Source organism: Polypterus senegalus, chromosome 18, assembly GCF_016835505.1.
Source record: "Polypterus senegalus isolate Bchr_013 chromosome 18, ASM1683550v1, whole genome shotgun sequence".
Classification (NCBI taxonomy): Eukaryota; Metazoa; Chordata; class Cladistia; order Polypteriformes; family Polypteridae; genus Polypterus; species Polypterus senegalus.
Window position 1 is genome coordinate 23396916 of NC_053171.1, and position 16427 is coordinate 23413342.

At 33.5% G+C, this 16427-nt stretch overlaps 1 protein-coding gene across 2 annotated transcripts in view; it reads left to right on the forward strand.

The window, feature by feature from the left end:
- Positions 1-16427, forward strand: part of ino80 (INO80 complex ATPase subunit) — a 182991-nt gene that overhangs the window by 52224 nt on the left and 114340 nt on the right. For both annotated transcript variants that reach the window (XM_039741457.1, XM_039741458.1), the window contains exons 11-21: positions 5290-5357; positions 5923-6132; positions 7343-7423; positions 8301-8396; positions 10884-10943; positions 11569-11711; positions 13127-13211; positions 13829-13946; positions 14249-14334; positions 14598-14765; positions 15647-15780. In XM_039741457.1, coding sequence (XP_039597391.1) covers positions 5290-5357; positions 5923-6132; positions 7343-7423; positions 8301-8396; positions 10884-10943; positions 11569-11711; positions 13127-13211; positions 13829-13946; positions 14249-14334; positions 14598-14765; positions 15647-15780 — 1249 coding nt within the window. The remainder of the gene's footprint in view (positions 1-5289; positions 5358-5922; positions 6133-7342; positions 7424-8300; positions 8397-10883; positions 10944-11568; positions 11712-13126; positions 13212-13828; positions 13947-14248; positions 14335-14597; positions 14766-15646; positions 15781-16427) is intronic.

Consider the following 16427-nt stretch of genomic DNA (forward strand, 5'->3'; position numbering starts at 1 on the left):
GGTATAAGGCAGGCACAAACCCTGAACAGGGCACCAGTCCATTTTAAGGCAAACACAAATATACACATACACACACACACACACACCCTACCCACACACTAGAGAATATTTAGTATTGCAAATCCGCATAACTTGCATGTCTTTGGACTGTGAGAGAAAACCAGAGCACCCAGAGGAAACCCACACCGACTTGTACAGAACAGCTAAACTCCCTGCAGGAAGGACCTGGGACGTGAATCCGGGTTTCCTTATTGTGAGGCAACGGTGCTACCACTGTGCCACTGTGCCGTCCCCAAAACCAAGATAGCTGATTTTAAAATGGTGTTCTGTATTGGGATTTTTCTTGTGTAATTTTTGACTCTCTGGTTCTTTCCTTTAATTCATAACACTCACAATTATTCTTTGGTGGCGATCTTTTTGGCTTTTTAAATATATAGGTATGGGTTTTGTTTTAATTCAGGGAGTACATGATTTTACAAGTAAATCATTTCACAGTTGTGTGTTTAAATGTGTGCGGCCTTGTTGTATTTTATGATTTCAGTTTGGCACCCCCATGGTTAATACTTCTCCCTCAAAAATACAGGGTTTGATTCAGGATTATGTCACTGTCTCCGTAGACTTTATACATTCTTCCAATGTCTTAATTTCTTTTTTCTGGGTACTTTGATTTCATCCGACATCTCAAAGATGTGTGCATTGGGATTACTGAAAACTCCAAATTATTTAAATAAATTGCTGAATTAGTCTTAGTTTAATCAGCACGGTGACATATTGCTTAGCAATGTCAGTGCACTGTTCCAAAACAGCTTGGTTATTGTCTGTTGGATTTAGGAATGAGTGTACCTTATGATGGACTTCTGCTTCCATGAAATGTTTGTTTGGTCTTTCATAGGGGTGGCTTTAACACCTCTGCCACAGTCACATTTGTGAGGTCAGGATGGCCCTAATTTTGGTACAAAGATGCCAGACTAGAATTCTGTATAGTGGCTTCTCATGTTCTTGCACCATATAACCATCTTTTGCTCCCCATAAACCCAAATTGGATTGCACAGGCATAAGAAATTAATGAGTGGATTATTGAAGTCATGTTTAAATGTATCAGTAACCTATTTTAAATCCAAAAAAGTCTATATACTTTGGTACCCCTTCTTGCTAGAAACTGGTTACCACGTACAGAAATCCCACAGGATTGTACAGAGTAGCAAGCAGGAGAAAGCAGCATTAGCAGTAGAGGAGATGCTACAGATATCATTATTAGAAAGCAGACGCTGCATACGAAGGGTAAGCCCTGCATTGAGGCAAGAAGGTCCTGGAAGGACAATTGCCAAAAAGTTCAGTCCGAAGTGCAATAAGTGCAATGTTACCACACTTCAATAAAGAACACATGGGAAAGCAATATGGCAAGGTTTGTTGATCCTCATCTAATCTTATACCATTGTCAGGATGTTGCCAGAAGCTATTAAAGGTAGTTTTAGCCATGTGTCCCTATAGTAAAAGCAGGTAATGTGACCCCAGCAGAGGTCTGAAAGATACCGTACCTCATGACATATTGATAATTGTATCTGAGAGTGCTGAGACAGAGGCTTGTTTGTGGGAGGAAGAATCAAGGGAGATATGGTAGGTAAGAAAGGGTATACTTGTTGGTACTTCGGGGTGTCATTTGGGAGAGAATGGCAGCACAGTTTTTGTTTTCTTTTGTTTACTTTATGTTCTGTCAAAAGCAACACTGTTTTAATATAGCTTTGAGCACCTTGGCATTGTTCTAGGTATAGAGGGTCACTGTGAGGGCAAATGTTTGCAAATGTGCTTTTGGCTTGTAATTAAAATTTAAGAATGAATTAATAGCACTGGCACATTTGTGTTCAAAAGTAAGTTCCTCCCATAAAGAAGCCAAGGATTAAATTTACCTTAACACTCAAAAATGTGTTGAACTTGTGTTAATAGCAGCTATTTATACCTTTTGGAATTCACAGATCTAAGGTTTGGTTTCATACAGCATTAGTATTAAGGCCACCCCATCACCACTTACAGTACCTCTTTCAAAAGGCTAGGCATCCATAAATCAAGACTCAGCTGACAGTCATTCTTATTGATGGTAAAACACAAGAATGAAATGGTCTGTCTATAGAAGGTAGAACGACTGAGATTAACCCAAGTAATGTCCCAGCGACCTTGTAACTCATTAATAGCTACTTGTTCTACAGAAGATTAATTTGTTGCGGTAAACAATTTAAATCTTTAGAATAACTACATCACTTCCTTTAGTATATCAAAAAATTATGCATTTTTGCTTTTAAGTGGCTTTAGGATGTGAGTACTTACACTGATTTACATGATATGATCCTACTTGGCATCCCAAAAATATTTTTTTATGTTACCACAGTAGTTTTAATTGGTAATAAAATATTAAACGTTGTTCAAAATATTTGGAGTAACCTTTTATGATTTTGCTGTTCAGTGATAGACATTGATATGTTGGACACCCATAAAAAGTTCTCTTTATTTCCTTAGCTTTAAAAGCTGTTGTCCGGGTTAATGGAAATTGGCCTTATATTGCTCTGCTTTCACCAGCTACTAGGCTTCCAGATGTATCATGAACTTCAGTATAAATAAATACATTCATCCCTCTGCAGGCAGAATAGAGTCTGCAATAGACTACAGATAGATAAATTCAGATTTATTCAGTTTTCATTACAACAAAAGAACAGTTGCAGTACTGGAAACCACACTTGTATTTGTACCACCATTTGGTAGTTCATTGGCTTTCAGTGCTATAAGACTCCCTTGAGTGTTGAAGTGCCAGCATGCTGTTCAGTGACATTAGTCTTGTAATGTTAAAATTGTTTCCTACTCTTTGGCCTACAGAGCATTTGAAATGTTGGCAGTGTTACCTACTTATTGTGATTCTGTTAATAGCATTTGGATGGCTTGGTCTCCAGCTGTCAGGTGCAGTGTCCTTGTGTCCAAGGTTTTTTTTTTTTTTATTTAAATGATTGTTATTTTATCTGATTGATGAAAGTCATCTTTTTTTTTAGTTTGAATGCCAGACCATTTTGTTTTGATTTCTAATGCTGTGTAGTTTATGTGCTGTTGGTGCTCTGTTACATCCATTCAACAAGATTAAACATGTTTTTTTAGAAACTTTAATTTTTCAAATGAATAAACTGCAATGCTGTTGAGACTTACCCCACATTTGTAAACCAAAAAAACATTTAAGTCATCCATCAATCTTCTTAACTCAACTGGAGTGTCAAGATGAGGTTTAAATGTACCCTATTATCAAGAGATACAGTGCAGAAACTAACTATTGATGGAATGTCAGTTCAGTAGAGGGCACACTCTCAGACTGGACAATTTAAAGACAAAATTAATGTCTTTGGAATGTTTTTGGGGGAAAAAAAAAGATGGAGTCACCAACAAAAGCATTGGGATAAACTGATAGTGACTGGATAGCAGACTGAACCCTGAAACCTGATGCTGTGAGGCAGTAGTGGTAACTATTTTGCCCCAGTGTCACACCTAAAATTTAAGAAAAATACAGAACAGTTCCCTATTTTACTAATGCTGTTCATCAAATAATGTTCTTAATAATTCTTTTCTTTATTACTATAGATTAAGTGGGGTTAAGAATATTATGTTTATAGATAAATAGATGATAGATTATACTTAATAATAATAATACCCTCTATTATAAAAGAAAATCTTGAGACGAGACTATTGCCAAGAGATTTGTTCAAGTTCCGCGAGACGAGATTATTGCCAAGAGATATTTTTAAGTCCCGCCCTCCTCTCTACCATTTATGGTTAAAGGCCCACGCCCGCGGTCCTCTCATCCCTCATTTCTGTGAATGCTTTTGTCAGACATAGTTCCTGCACTCTCAGCTCTTATAAATTTTTGTGTTTTCCTTACTTTAAGTTCCCAATAAAAGAAGACTTGTTATGTCCATATCTTATTGAAGAATTTCATTCCGAAGGGTTATTAATTGAAGAAATGAGTACATGGGCAATCCTAGAACCAAGAAACAATGAAATCAAACAAATTAATGAGAAAATTGTTGATTGGTTACACGCCAAATTGGTTAAATTTGTATCAATAGACTATGCTGGAACAGTTTGTGGTGATCGTGCGGAAGATGAAAAAAATCACCTTACAATATCTCGTAGAATATCTACAACCATTAACACCGTCCGGTCTTCCACTGGCTGAATTACTTTTGAAAGAAAGATGTATTGTGATGTTATTGGATAATTTATGTCAGAGTGATGGGCTATGCAATAAGACAAGATTATTTGTATTCAAAATTGGTCAAAATATTCTGACGTAAAATTTTAACAGGCGACAAGAAAGGTAATGTAGTACATCTTACGTGGATAACATTAGACACCAAAGGAGATCTTGATATGCCATTCTTTAAAACATTTACAATTTTCCATTACAATAGCTTTTGCTATGACAATTAACAAATAACAGGGACAAACATTTGAAAAAGTCGGTTTATTTATTAGGAAGAAAGAAGTAATATTCACTCACGGGCAGTTATACGTTGCATTGTCACGATGTAACTCCAATCACGGAATCAAAATTCAGTGCAATATTGACGAAAAGTTAATTCCAGATATTGTTTTACTGAAGTTTTCCAGTAAAGTGTAAGTTTAAGAAGTATTTTCATTGTAATTTCAAAGCCAAACAGAACTAAAATGCTAAACGCAACAAATACCTCTAACACATAATTTTCTTTCAATTTTTTATGTTTTACTATTTTTTTTTTAACTATGGGAATTACTCCCTGTAATGTAAAATAGTTAGGTCTATTATCAATATGTAACAATTCCCATTAAAATAAAAATCCGTTTAAATTGTACATCTGCTTTCCCATATGCGAGCAGCAGATCTGCAAAGTGGCTAGCGTGTAGCGCCCGCACGGGGATTGGCGAGCAAAGTGAGCAGGGGGCAGAACCACCAAGTTTTTAAATAAGAAAGTTCACTTCATTATGAAACCAACCTACCATTTGGTTTAATAAATTGCATTAAGAGGGCTATTTGCATTATTGCATTATAGCAAAAATAAACAAAATAATCACTAGCATGTAACACTTGTATAACTTGCTAAATGCATTTGTTAGATTTGTTCTAACATCCAGTACTTGACTTCATTAACCTGTAAAAACTTCTGGTGCATGGCCCCCTGAACAACATACAGTATTTATTTGTCAATAAACGACTTGAAAACATGCTGAAAATTTATAATCCTGTTGTTCTTTGCATTCATTATTTTCATTATTTTCCAGACAGTGAATATTATAAGTCTCAAGCTCTGAAGAATGCAGAGGACGCATACCAGATTCACCAGGCCAGGGTAAGTTGTCATAAACTAAAATTGCATGCGATATTTAGTAGAAAGACTTGACAATGATTTGTTATTTTCAGTAACATTTGTCACATCTTGTACTGTGCTTAGTTGTTATAAAATTTTGCCATGCAGCTTCTCTTTATTTGTGTTTATAGGATGTGGGTGTTGCACTTTATTATTTCTTTGACCTTTATTATTCATTCTCTGCCTTATTTTACTGCATCCCCAAATCATCTTAGATCATTTCTCCTTTCTTCAGCAGTTCTTTCTGTAAACCTTAAACTTGTCTTGATCTCTGCATATCCTCCCAATTATTCTGATCTTATTCCTGTCAATCGTTGCTTTATATTATGTCTTCTTCATTAAATCCATTATTTAAAATGATATTAAGTGCAACAAGCAAATTAACCCATTTAATAAATTCTCATAGGATAATATTGCTAATGTACATGATTTTTAGGAAGAAAGTCTGATGCAAAATATGTGTATGTCTGTTATTCCTGTGTCACTGAAAATTTTATTTAATATTCAATTTACACAGTAACATCATTTTCCATACTTTTTATATTAGACAAGAATGTTTGATGAAGAAGCCAAAGACAGTCGATCAGCATCTTTGCAAGTAGCAAATAATACAGGAACAGGTTTTGGAGAGAGTTACAGTCTAGCCAACCCATCCATTCGTGCTGGAGAAGACATTCCTCAGCCAACTATCTTTCATGGCAAGCTAAAAGGCTACCAGCTGAAGGGTATGAACTGGCTTGCTAATCTCTATGAACAGGTGAGCAGTAACAAGTGAACAAGGATTTGTAATGTGTTACATTTAGTAGGCCTCAATGTAGTGTATAAGGAAACTTGAGTTAGCAGAAATTAAGCAAAGAAAAGTTTGCTGCCTTCCTGCATTTCCATTTCTGTTTCATGATTTCTTCACAATTAATTGTCTTTGATTTTCCAAATTAGCATCGATGAGAAGGTAGTATCAGTAGTTACCATACTTTGTTTTCATAAGTTGGCTACAAAATGGTTACTTGGAGGTACAGCTTCAGAATCATTGTTAAGAGTGATACAGACAGGCAAAGAAAAAGTGGTTGCCCAATAATATTAATAAAGCAATCAGATACATCTACTTTAATTTGATAATTTGTAAGTGAAAAATTCAGCTGCACTTCATGTCTTTAAAGTACTTTGTTGTTTATTCACTGGGTGTTGCCGGCACATCAGGCTATCTGCACCTGCAATTTCAACACAAGATTTTGACAAAGGAAAATCGCCCATAAGCCAGTTTTCCAGGAAATACTGAACTTTGATTGATCAGTTTTACTTCTAGTTGGGTGGTGTCAACAAATCAGAAATGCTTTACTTAAACTAGTGTTTAATCGATCCTTCTAAAGCAAAATCAATGGAAGAAATTGAATCATATATAAATGTTAAAATATGGAAAAGTTTATACAGTTTAGTAAGAAATATAGTATACCATATAATTTTAGAAGATTTTCTCTTGATTTTGAACAGATTCTTCTGCAGTTTGCAAGTTGGCTGAGACCAAGGTTTAAATGTGTTCAAACGTGTAACACGGGTTAATATGCGTGGGGGCATGCCTTTTGTTGATATGTGTGCAAAGTGTCCTGCTGTAAAAGAAATGAAATGGAGCATTTTGTACAAAGTGGGACGCTTTCAGGATAATTTTGTATCAGTTTTGCTACAAGCTCCTAAATCTAAATAAGGATCGGCCTGGATATGATAAAGCAGAATGTGTATCCTGAAAACTATTCTGCACATATTTGAAAGATACTATATGCATATGACATTAAATGGCCAAAGCAGGATGTCTTCTGTTTATTTTCTCTTTATGGCTTGACAAATCCCTCTGTCCTCTGTTATAATAATTCACCTTCAACATACTCAATTTGTTTAATGTTACTTTGGACATTATATGTTAGGAGCAGTAACTTAATGTACAGTGACTGAATTGAGTTTTTTCTTTTTTGCAGGGTATTAATGGCATCTTAGCTGATGAAATGGGGTTGGGCAAAACTGTACAAAGCATTGCACTTTTGGCACACTTAGCTGAAGTAAGTATTTTTTGCCTTGTCATTGATTGTTAATCTGATATTTTTCATCAATGCTAAATCAAATAATGAACATTTAATTATTAATTTTAGAAAATTATAGTTACTTATCGTAAAGGATGGATGTGTTTTAATTTTACATTAATTGTATACATTACTAATGATAAATAGATAGACATAAAAGCAATGTAAAATTGATGGATAGGATAAATTTTATGTAGAAAGATTAATTTATGAGTGCAATGTAATTGATGGATCGGCATGAAATATAATATTTAATTGATAAATATTTTATAGCAGTGTTATAAAAGTACACATATTACAGTAGCTTCACATACATAAACATTAAACAGAACTGACTCAAGTCTAAGACATAAAATAAATATTTCCCATAATCAGTTTCAAATCAAAAAATTAAATTGGCAAAAAATATTTCATTTTGTCTGGTTTTCATGCACACAAGCTTAATTAAGAGCGTTGCTGTTATTTAAAGCATTCCATAATAAGTTACGTAGAAATTACTAAAAGCTGTAAAAACAGAAGAGAGTCTTGGCAGAATCACGAGGTGACTTTGTCTTCATTTACTGAATGTGGAATATGTGAAATTGGTGCTTAAAATATGGGAAAGTAATAACAAGATTTGAAGAAATTTAAAAAGTATTGTTACAACACTAAGAGAAATATCCTAGACAAGTACAAGCATTTTCTGAGTCCTTACTAAGTTATAGTACTGGATCTATGATGTTTTTTTTTTGTGTTATCGGGGAAAGGAACTGTACAAGTCTACAATTTGTAGTCAGTTTCCTGTTTTCTTTCCTTTTTGCCACCTGCTCTTAAAAATGTAAAGTTTTAAAATACATCTCCCTGTGTTTTGTTTTAGCGTGACAACATCTGGGGGCCATTTCTAATAATATCTCCTGCTTCTACACTAAACAACTGGCATCAAGAGTTTACAAGATTTGTTCCAAAATTTAAGGTAACCTTATTACATTATTTAAAAAAGATACATATAACAAGTTTTAAGGTAGGAAAACCTTTTGGAAAAAGACATGTTTAAAATTATGCAAAATGAACAGGAAAAATTCTGCAAACTCTTGCTTGGTAATGTTGAATTGCTGTATGCTACTTGGTCTGTTTCTTTTTATTAGGAATATATACCTTATGTCAGCAAAATGTCTGTATAAACAGCATTTTGTTCGTGGACTCTCTGAGCTTAGAGAGTCTTGCATGCATGTCATACATCTTGGGTAACTGAATTTGAGTCTCTGTTTACATTATTTTGTAACAGAACAATTGACATTTTATGTAATGGTGAGGTCACCCTTAACACTTGAAAAAGATTTGATTTAGCCAATAAACCAGCCATTCAGCTTATCTCATTAAATTACTCTTTATAGCTTATCTCATAGTAAGCCTGACAGGGTTGAATTTAGTATTAATGCATTTAATTTGTTGTGTTCCAGGAATAAGGACAGACTCTGTTATTATATTTAAGATGAATAATATGGTAAAATTAAATAATTAAATAAAATTTTCTGTGGTATGGATTTTAGCAAAGAGCAATATCTGTTACTTAGGTTGACAATTTGAATGGTGAAGGACTCTATGATTGGTGCTATCAAGGATAAGGTATAAGTGAATTTCAATGGGCTTTTTTTTCTTATTGTCACTTTTAATAAGGCTTCTCTGGAACTAAGTTGAAAACTTTATAAACACTATATTAGAAGCTCAGTGGGGTAATAGAGTGAGATTATGTGCAGTGAAAGCACAATTTGAATTACTAGGTTGATGAGCAAAGTTTTTCTATGGGAAAACAAGATGAATACTGAGCCTGAGCAAGAAGACTGGTGTGGAGATGATAACCTGTTTGATGAGAACGAACGGGGCATTGCTGTTTGAACAGAAAATACACCTCTGTACCCAGCCTTTATCAAAGCAAACTTTATTGTCATCTCAACCATATACAAGTATACATATAAACAAATTTGCGAAGCTCAGGGTCCACAGTGTAACAACATGAAGTGCAAATAAAAATTAAAATTAAAACACAAACAAGACAAGAAGACAAAGACAAAGAATTAGCAGTAATAAGACTTGTAGTAAGCAATATGAACATTGATATGGTATTGTGCAATCTAGATACATATACAATATATTCAATAAATATGTAATATAATAAATAAATAATAGATACTATGAGGTAATACAGTAATGGCTGCCTGACTCAGTGTATGATAATAGTTGTTTAAGACATGTGTAAACAATGACAGGTCAGACTGTTTTATAATGGAGATATTAAAACTGCACCTCTGTACCTAGTCATTAAATTGGAGGTAGAAAATTTGGAAGTGTCGGTGGATGGCACAAGCAGAATTATGTATTAGCAAGTGAAGTAAAGGAGTTTTGAGTGCAAGTATCCAGCCATCGGTAAACCCAAATTAAATTTTTTTTTAAGCTGATTATAGTAAAATAAAACTTGTAATATATACTGTATCTTATAACAAGAACACCCATATGCAAACTAAGGGATTTTTAAAATAGAGACTTACTGTAACATAGTAAAATAAATGGTTGTTTTTATTTTAATTCTTGCATCAATAAATAGCTATTTTTTTTAATGTACTATAAAATCTAACATTCACAAACCTGCCTAACCTAATTCAAAGTCATGGTCTTGTGCTCACTGCTACCAGCGTCTATCCTGGTAGCACTGTGCACATAGAAGGAATGGGATGGGGTCTGTCTCAGGTTCCACTCTTGCACATGCCCATGCTCACACGGAGCCAAGTTAGAATTTCACTCACACTAACGCATATTTTCAGGTTGTGGAAAGAAACCTGAAATAGCCCTAAAAAACACAAACACAGAGTTAATTGCTGCATGAATGTGCTGCTTGCTTGTTATCTGTTTGTAAAAGTAAAAATCTCACAAAATTCAAAAAGAAGCTTTATATTAGCAAAAGCATTAAAGGATCTGCTAGTGTGCATTGTCAATTGTGCCTTTCATCTTTTTGGCAAGGATGTATTGCTTATGTTTTGATGTTCTTTTATCAGAACAGTACATCCAGCATGACTAAATGTCTTTGTCATCTTTTTCTTATTATTGTATATTGTATAACACTAATGTTCTGTTTCATATGAAGTAGTACCTCAGGCACTGCTTCACCACATGTACTTCTTTGTTTAGGTACTTTTTGTTGTATTGAGTGCAAGTGCAAAGAATTCCAATGTACTGGCCACATGTGAGAAAGAAAATGTGAACTCTGCAAATTATTTAAAAAAAATATGTGAACATTTTTTTTGTTTCTTGCTTCCTTAAATACAATCTTTAGTTTAATACCAAGAACTTTGTGAATTCCCAAAAATGGCCAACAGATGTCAGCAAATCCCTTTTAAACAGTCCAAAAAGTAACACCCTAATTTCAAGCAAATGTTTAAGACTGTTCTTTTTATATTTGTTTCAGGTATTACCTTATTGGGGAAATCCCCATGACAGGAAGGTAATTCGTAAATTTTGGAGTCAGGTAAGAATGAAGAAGGATGTTTTTCTGTGTCTTTTTCCTCATTTCAATCGACAACCCTTAGCAATAAGCAGCTTGTAAAAGCATATAGATGAAAGGCGTGATATTTTTATTTTAAAAATTGGAAATATTATTTAATTTCCTTTTTAAAATGCGTATTGTAAGAACTATCAGCATCATGTGAAAATTTTAAAACCAATTGTTCAATTTTGTGATATTTTCGACCACTCTGTAGCTTTTCAGCAGCCGTTGTCTCAATTCTCTAGTTGTCTGTCACCAAGCCTTTTGTTTTCTGCAGTGCCAGTGCTCAAATATTTTGCATTCTGTCTTCCTGTGTATTTCAACAAATAATTTGCACTGATTTGGGGGATGATACACCACTGTAAACTTTATGTGAAATATGATTTTATTTTGCTGTAGTTTTCCATTATGTTTTTTTCCTACATTGGTTTTCATGAATTTTCTTTATAAAAGATTAACTTTGTAAATCATGTCCACCATCTGGTATAAAATAATAATAGTTAACATTTTAAAATTTTTATATGGACTTTTATGTCTTTAAATTTATAGCAGAAAATTAATAATTTAATAAAGTAATTTATGACAATGGTCTTTTTTATCTCCTCAGAAAACTCTTTATACTCAAGATGCCCCCTTTCATGTGGTTATAACCAGCTATCAACTTGTTGTACAAGACGTGAAGTATTTTCAGCGTGTAAAGTGGCAGTACATGGTACTGGATGAAGCCCAAGCACTAAAAAGCAGTGCCAGGTAATACTACTATTTTTTTATAGTTATTATTGAGTGTTAACACAGCATATGTACTCAAAACAACTTACAAGATCAGGGTTCATTATTATTACTTACACAGATTTTTGATTTCTGCCCATTTCACATGGTAAAAAAAAAACAACTTTGGGCTTTAATGAAAAACACATTGTGATTTCCTTGAAACATATTTTGAGCATTTTTGGAGAAATTTGTGTCTGTGTATCTGTGTGACAGTAGTAAAAAGTTGTGGATACTGTAACTCGAGAACGAATGGAACAATTTTGTATAAAAATGTTGTGGATTACTTGTTAGTCTTAAGAACTAACTGTGTTTTGAGTGAATTTCAATTGTTTTGCTTTAACCTTTAAAAGTTCAAAGTTTTTGAAGCGGATACCAGCAACAGCCATTCCATTTCTCAAAAGTTCACAAAGTATGTCATATGCAATTATTACTCTAAAAGAAAGAATTTTTGGGAATTATGAGTCTTTAAAGTTACAACTTTTCAAAAGCACTGGTGATATTGCATCTTACCTATATTTTGCTAAATTCACACTGTATATTGTGTTGTAAATATGGAGAACATCATGTGCAGGCCACTTCAGATTTTTTACATTTTGGATATAATTTCATACGAGTTAGGTACTCTGCTCAAGGCTGCACAATGAGTTGACGATTAAAATGGTAACCTTGTGGTTTAAAGTCCAGTGCACACTTTACTAGTCAGAAATGTCTGTCCTAGAGTTGAAAAGGAACTTTATACAAACATCTTAATAACTATATACTTCATGCATTTTCACCCTGACGCATCCCACTTTTATAAGTTCAGGTTTGCTACACTTTATATGGCTTGCTAAACTGAAGAAGAAATGTTAATGTTAACACATTGTTATTAGAATAATCTTCATCACAATGTTGACACTATAATCTGTCATGATTTTAGACAAATGGGGAAAAAGTACCATAGGTTATGGCATTTTACAAATAATCATAATTACTGCTTTGAAAATCTTAAGTATAGTCATGAAATTCTTGGCCTCCTTTTGAAAATGGAAAATGTTATTTTACTGTTGATCCAAACACATATGTTACCCAGTGCCTAAGGCACTGAGTATAGTAGGTGCCATACAGTAAGTTATGTGGGGAAGCACAGTTGCTGGACCTCTACTGATGTATAAAAATATTAAATAACTGTTACACCATCAATAATGACCTTTTAATCCTATGTACAAATTATATTGTATAAATAATGTTTTGTCCTTAAGAAGTAACAATGTAATGTTATGAAATATATTGTGATGCATGGTAATTATCTAGCTATGCTTTAGTGTTTTGATGCCTGCTGATAAATACACATGCTCAAAAATACATGTTTTCTGCATTACTTCATTAACCTTGAGTATTTATCATTGTTTTAGTGTTCGATGGAAGATTTTGTTGCAGTTTCAGTGTCGTAATCGTCTTCTGTTGACTGGAACCCCAATACAAAACACAATGGCTGAGGTACAGTAGCTTAATATAGTCATCAGACATACATTAAATTCTTAACAGCAAGACATATAAAGTGTTTTTAGGGGGCACACCTTTATGTACATTTAATATTTGCATTATTTTAAAGCTGATCTACTGGTATTGGATTACTCCATTCCAAAATAACTATAAATGTTTAAAACTGTCTGCTTCATTGGTGATGAAGTGAGCAAAATGGTAATAATTTCACATTCTCTTAAATGGAAGTATGCTTTGATATTCAAACTTAATGTTAGACTAGTAGATTGATTAAATAATATATTTCATGGGAACTGATCCTAATCTGATTATTAACTGGATGAACGAATTTTGTCAGGAGTTTGGCAATGAATAATAAAATAAAACAGTTATATGTTATAGCGGTGTCCTTCACATAAGACTACTATTAGAGAGAAACGTTTAGTAGTCCAGCTCCAAATTATTGAGCACAAATGTTAATTGGCTTAAATTAACATTATACTTGGTTTAATGATATCATAGACTTCATCACTCAAAGAACATTTATGTTGTTGCTGGTTATTTTTTGGAGATCAAATTGGATTTCTGTCAGGGAATATGAACACTCATGCTGGGATGCTTTGTTGTTACAGCTCTGGGCCCTTCTGCACTTCATCATGCCTACGTTGTTTGACTCCCATGAAGAATTCAATGAATGGTTTTCACGGGATATTGAAAGTCACGCAGAGAACAAGTCTGCCATTGATGAGAGTAAGCATTAGTCAAGCTAAAAGAGGAACAATACATTATTTTTGTTTTTGAGTATTTTTGTTATGTGTGAAACTATGAATTACTGAGTTATGCTCACCTATTCCTGCATTTTCAAAAAAGCTTATTCTAACTTAATGATTTACCATTCTGGTCAGGGATTCTCATTAGTTGAATTTTATATCCTTTCACGTACCCACTAAAACCTAAAGTATTATTGTTATTCTGTGTAATGTTAATGTATAAAGGTGACTAATGGATACTAACAAGTACAACTTTCATTTTGTATTTATTTATTTCTTCAGACCAGCTGTCTCGGTTGCACATGATTTTAAAACCATTCATGCTGAGACGAATCAAAAAAGATGTAGAAAATGAGCTTTCTGATAAGGTATGGATTCACATACACTACACTTCTCTTGACATTTTTCCTCTTGGGGAGTAGTAATATCTTCCTTTTTGTGATAATCGTGCAATAGGATAGATTCCTTGAACACTTGTTAAAGGGTAAATGACTTAATTAATGTGTAATTATAGTAGAGAATAAATAATACTGCATTACCAAAGTAAAAATTAATTCTATATATGGTATGAAATTATCTTTATGGCTGCTTACTTAATAGCCTATTACATCGCTGAGCACCTCTGTTACAGATTGAAATTCTGATGTATTGCCAACTGACAAGCCGGCAGAAGCTTTTGTATCAAGCCTTAAAGAACAAAATTTCAATTGAGGACCTTTTGCAGTCTTCCATGGGAACAACACAACAGGCCCAAAACACAACAAGTAGTTTAATGAACCTTGTCATGCAATTTCGAAAGGTGAGTTAAACATTTTGAGACAGGGCTTTTTTGTTCTTCTGCTCACAACAAACTGATGCATTTCTAGATCTGTGAGAGCTAAAGTCATTGATGATTAAGTAGTGAAACTAATATCGCTATTTCAGTTTAACAACCTCAAAGGTTTAGTTTTTTTCACCACTGATACTGGAGAAACACATAAAACACTGCACTGTTGGCTTTAAATCTGTTATTGAATTTGCAGCTGAAGTTCTGAAGAATTTTTGGTTAAAGCCACTTATGCAGCTGAAATTGGGGAAAAAAAATTGTTAAAAACTGAGAAGACATAATCACCTGGACAAATCATCAGAAAAATGAACGGAGAACATGTTATGGTGGTCATTGCAGTTTTTGACAGTTTTCTTGAATAAGAAATAGAAAGATTATAAACCGTGTTCTTATTAGTTTTTTTTTCCTTTTAGTAAAGATTCTTCTATTTTATCCAAAATTCTAAGTCAATCTATAGATTTATAGGGTTCTTATTTCCACATGCTAATCAACATCCAACACGTCATTTAAGGTAAAGAAGACAGAAGTTTTGAGGTAAGGCAGCTATTTTAACTAGTCGTAAAGACTGAATTACACGCAAGAACCCTATAAACATACTCTCTATATTGAGATTAATTAGCTTCATAAAAGTGAATCCAGAACATACAAATTATTTATTATAAATAAATAAATAAGGCAAAATGTAAGTTTTGTAAGTAATAAGTTAAACAAAGCAGATTAACTGAATTGGAGTGCCCATTTTGTTGTAATTTGTCCTCATTTAGCTCTGTCCTTAGAGTTACTTATCTTTCTTAGAGCAAAATAGTAAGGAGTTTTTTCCAGCTTAATGACAGCTTGTTTTACTTTGCCTCCAGGTGTGCAATCATCCTGACTTATTTGAAAGACAGGAAACAAGATCTCCATTTCATATGTCTCTGAAACCCTACATAATGTCCAAGTTTCTCTTCCGAAATGGCCTTATTTCCACTTTCAATCAATGTCGATCTAGGTGAGTGTGTTGGGGCATTTTAAAGCAAGATCTTGTATCTGCTTGCCTTTATGCTTTTTTTTTTTTTGTTTTTTTGTTTTTTTTTTAAATAAATAGGTGTACTAAGTTCAGCATGCTGTTGATGATTGTGCAGAGAAAACCTCATTGGCTATACTGTTTGTGTATGAACAAATTATAACTTATGAGATACTTGACTTTAAAATTATAATTATTTTTTTTGCAAGAAAACAAAAAATGATTAGAAATTCACAAATTATTCATTTGTCTTACTATGTACTGAGGTAATATAATGTTTGGAGAGTGCTTTTCAGTTTATCCAAGTTGCTTTGTTAGATTGATCAAACTTGGTAACCTTAGTGAATTAATGTTAATTTATATCAATAGTCAGTGTGTTATTCATTCATCCTAAATCTCATATAACAATGAATACTCAGTTATCAAAGTCATATATCAGGTACTGTATGTCCTATGTCCCCACAGTGTGTTTTGATTTTGTCTTTTATTTCCTCCTCCAATCCCATGTAATGTGTCCAATTAATACTGGATCACATGCTGCCCAATCATTGGGCTTTTAAGGCAGCATCCACTCATGTGATGCTCTTTACTATCTGTAAAGCTGTCTAGTTTCCTGATGAAAGCTGAATTAT